General features: G+C 66.5%; 1 protein-coding gene across 2 annotated transcripts; it reads left to right on the top strand.

Annotated features, from left to right (window-relative positions):
• Positions 1-681: 681 nt before the first annotated feature.
• On the top strand, positions 682-2,445 carry HES6 (hes family bHLH transcription factor 6). 2 transcript variants are annotated; one of them, XM_058533308.1, is made up of 4 exons: positions 682-805; positions 885-971; positions 1,074-1,155; positions 1,419-2,445. In XM_058533308.1, the coding sequence occupies exons 1-4, from the start codon at positions 725-727 to the stop codon at positions 1,841-1,843; spliced, it is 675 nt and encodes a 224-aa protein (XP_058389291.1). In that variant the 5' UTR covers positions 682-724; the 3' UTR covers positions 1,844-2,445. The 2 variants fall into 2 exon arrangements, with proteins under 2 accessions (XP_058389291.1, XP_058389292.1); XM_058533309.1 differs by having other exon boundaries at positions 1,074-1,115; positions 1,419-1,547.
• Positions 2,446-3,580: the final 1,135 nt, after the last annotated feature.

The raw sequence follows: 3,580 nt of genomic DNA, 5'->3' as shown, positions 1-3,580 counted from the left end.
GGAGCGCGACCCGCGGAGCCGTCCCACTGGGATCCCCACGCGGGCGCGGGGCGGCGTCCAGGGTCCGGCGTCGGGACCCACAAGTCCACAAGAAACGCACGGGGGCCACAGGCCCGCTCCAACCCCCGAGGCCCCATGGGCCCCACCTTCCCGGGGCTCCGCAGCCAGCCCAGCCCGGACGCATACCCGCCTTCAGGTCCGGAGACCGCGGCCTTAACGGTGGCTCTGCCCGCCAGGACCCAGCACCCGGGCACCGGCGCAGGAGCGCTCTACCGAGAGGCACCTTCGATGAACGAAGTCGAGTGTCAATGCACGAATGAACACATGGGCGAGCTCCTGCTCACCTGGGGGCCTTGCTCAGGGTAGGGAGGGAGACCGAGCACCCAGGGCCGCAGCTCCGGGGTCACCGCCCGCCCGGGTGCCCCTCCTGCGGGGGTCGCGCGGAGGCCGGGCGGGGGGCCCCGCCCGCCGGCCACGCCCCGCCAGCTGCCGGCCGACCCCGGCGGCGGGCCGGACAAAGCGCGCGGCTCCCATGGCCCGCGGCGCGCCTGGCGGCCTGCCGCTCCCGGCCCGCGCGGCCAATCGGCGCATTGAGATGCAAATGAGCCGCTATAAAAGGGGCGGGCCGCCGCGGGCGGAAGACGCCGGGAGCCGGGGCGGCGGGGCGGCGGCGCTGCGAGGGGCGCGGGCGCTCAGCGCGCGCCGCGGACCGGGCGCTGCGGCCATGGCTCCGCCTCTGGCGCCCGGGCGGGATCGTGCGGGCCGGGAGGAGGAGAACGGCTGGGAGGCGCGAGGGGACCGCAAGGTGCGGGCCGGGGCCGCGGGCGGGCGGGCGGGCGGGCGGGGACCGCGCGGCCCGGGGCTCAGTCGCCGGCTGCCCGCAGGCCCGGAAGCCCCTGGTGGAGAAGAAGCGGCGCGCACGGATCAACGAGAGCCTGCAGGAGCTGCGGCTGCTGCTGGCGGGCGCCGAGGTGAGGCGGGCGGGAGCGCGCCCGGGGGCTGCGGGCGGGCGCGGCGTCGCGGCCCGGCCCGGCCTCACCGCCCCTCCCCACCCGGCGCGCCCGCCGGCGCAGGTGCAGGCCAAGCTGGAGAACGCCGAGGTGCTGGAGCTGACGGTGCGGCGCGTGCAGGGCGCGCTGCGGGGCCGGGCGCGCGGTGAGTGGCGGGGGACACGCGGGCGGGGGCTGCGGGCGCTGGCCCCCCGGGCGCGGGGCCCCTTTGCCCAGCCCGTCCCTGCCCGGACCGAGGACTTCCCCGCCCAGCGCTCCTGTGCTGTCGGCGGCGAGGGCTTCCCCCGGCGCAGGGTGCACGCCCGCGTCTCCTGGGTGAGCCCTGTCCTCGCAGGCCGGGCGGGCCGGCCACCGCAGTCGCCCCTCACCGGGCTGGCTCGGCTCTCTCCCTCCCACCCCCCGGCGCAGAGCGCGACCAGCTGCAGGCGGAAGCGAGCGAGCGCTTCGCCGCCGGCTACATCCAGTGCATGCACGAGGTGCACACGTTCGTGTCCACATGTCAGGCCATCGACGCCACCGTGGCCGCCGAGCTCCTGAACCACCTACTTGAGTCCATGCCGCTGCGCGAGGGCAGCAGCTTCCGGGATCTGCTGGGGGACGCCCTGGCCGGGCCGCCCGGAGCCCCTGGGCGGAGCGGCTGGCCCACGGGAGGGGCTCTGGGGTCGCCGCTGCCCAGCCCTCCGGGCCCCGGGGACGACCTGTGCTCCGATCTGGAGGAGGCCCCTGAGGCTGAACTGAGTCGGGCGCCTGTTGAGGGGCCGGACTCGGTGCTCCCGGCCCTGGGCAGCCTGACTGCTGCCCGCATATCCCAGAGCATCTGGAGGCCGTGGTGACCAGCCTGCCGGGGTGGGCCCAGCCTTCTCACTCTCTACTCCCTCCTCCCTGGGGTCCTGATGTGATGGGACAGGGTCCTCGATGTCTCCCAGGTCTGCCTGCCCCCCTCCTCCAGCCTACGGTTTACAGGGCAGTCTGGGAGGACCAGCCCTGTCAGGCCCCTAGTCCCGTGTCTTGAGGAAGTAACTTTGTGGCCCCACAGCCCCGGGTTGGGTGGAGGGAGAGAGCCACAGGCAGGAGGAAAAATCTTGCAGAGCTACCAGGGCTCTCGGAGTTCACGTGTCCCAGCCACTGTCCCAGGCACAGTGGGTCTGGGGGCAGAGGTGACCAGAGTGGTGCTGAGCCTCTCCTCAGTGCTGGGCACTAGCGTCCAGGCAGAGGGAGACCTCAGGCCCTGCCAGCCCTGGCCTGAGCAGAAGCTTGAACTTGCCACTTCATCCAGGACACAGGGGGGAGGCAGGTGCCCACAGCTGCCGAGGAGCAGGAAGCCTGTCTGTAAGGCTCTCTGTATGTCTTACATTTAGCACACTTGAGTTTGTGTATTAGGTTGCCAACAAATGTTCCAATTCTATTAAATAAAGGATTTTGGAGAGTTAGTTACCCTTCTGAAGTATTACAGCATGATGTGGTGTCACTGATGTGTGAAATGTGTAAATACTAAAGTACTTTTTCCTGTATCTCATGCTGGTGAAGGTTGTTAAAACCTCTCACCCTTTGTCAGCAAAGTGAGTGATGTAATGGCGGTGGAGACGGGACACCCCTTGGCACATCTCACGGTGGACAGTGCTCCCGCCTCCCCATTGCCAGGCAGCTCCAGATGGGTTTCCCCAGCAGGTACTCAGGCCTGGCCTGCTCTCCCTGGGAGTTGTGTGCATCCTGGAGATGGATACCATTGGCACAGGGTTTGTCTCCCGAGTAACTAAGCCATACGGAAACAGCCTGTCCCTGGTTCATGAGCTTCCAGAAATAAAACTGATGCCTAATTGCTAGCCATGTGGTTTTGAAGTTTCTTTCAAAGACCTGTTTTAGGATCCATGAGCATGATACAGAAGTTGGTCCATTTATGTTAGATTGTCACTTTTCTTAACGGAAGAGGGAGCTTCTCTGAGTGCCAGTGACTTCAAGGAGACCCACCCAGTTCATGGCTTGAATTGAAAGCGCCATGGCTCCAGGCAGCTCGGACTGGAGGTCAGACTGGGCCCAGGAGGTCAGAGACCTTGGAAGGAGGGTGATGGGATGGGCAGCTGGGGTGTAGGGAAACTGCCCTCTTGGGCTGGGTCAGGACCTGCAGAAAGCAGGTGTCAGCTGACAGCAGGCACTGCCACAGATAGCTCCGTGCCCCCATCTCGGGCTCCAGGACCCCAAAGCAGCGTGTTATGTTCTCACTTTGGGTTGGCAGTGCTGGGGCCGGGGCCGGGGCCGGGGCTGAGGTGTGACAACTAAGGATTGACACCTGGGTCTCCTCTCTGGCTGTGTGCCTTTGCTTCAAGAACCACTTTCCCCACAGCCCTTTTACAAAAGCCCCCCAGCACATCCTGGCTACCAGGGGCGTTTCACACTGGCGCCCCTGTGACTCAGTCTTAGACCTCAGCCACCAGGCTATAACCAGATGCAGCTTAGTTTTAGTGAGTGGGGATGAGTGGTTGGGGGCACGGGGAGGCAGGTCCATACAGAGGGCTCAAGAGGGATGGAAACATTCCTGGGATTATTTTAATTGCCTTAGACAGAATGATGTA

This window comes from Diceros bicornis, chromosome 37, assembly GCF_020826845.1.
Source record: "Diceros bicornis minor isolate mBicDic1 chromosome 37, mDicBic1.mat.cur, whole genome shotgun sequence".
Classification (NCBI taxonomy): domain Eukaryota; kingdom Metazoa; phylum Chordata; class Mammalia; order Perissodactyla; family Rhinocerotidae; genus Diceros; species Diceros bicornis.
This window is presented reverse-complemented; position numbering and strand designations above follow the sequence as displayed.

Bases quoted from the DNA above. Each gene is read 5' to 3' on its own strand.
- HES6 (XM_058533308.1), top strand. From the start codon at position 725: ATGGCTCCGCCTCTGGCGCCCGGGCGGGATCGTGCGGGCCGGGAGGAG. The intron at 972-1,073 runs GTGAGGCGGGCG...CCGCCGGCGCAG, and splicing joins TGCTGCTGGCGGGCGCCGAG to GTGCAGGCCAAGCTGGAGAA. The intron at 1,156-1,418 runs GTGAGTGGCGGG...CCCCCGGCGCAG, and splicing joins GCTGCGGGGCCGGGCGCGCG to AGCGCGACCAGCTGCAGGCG.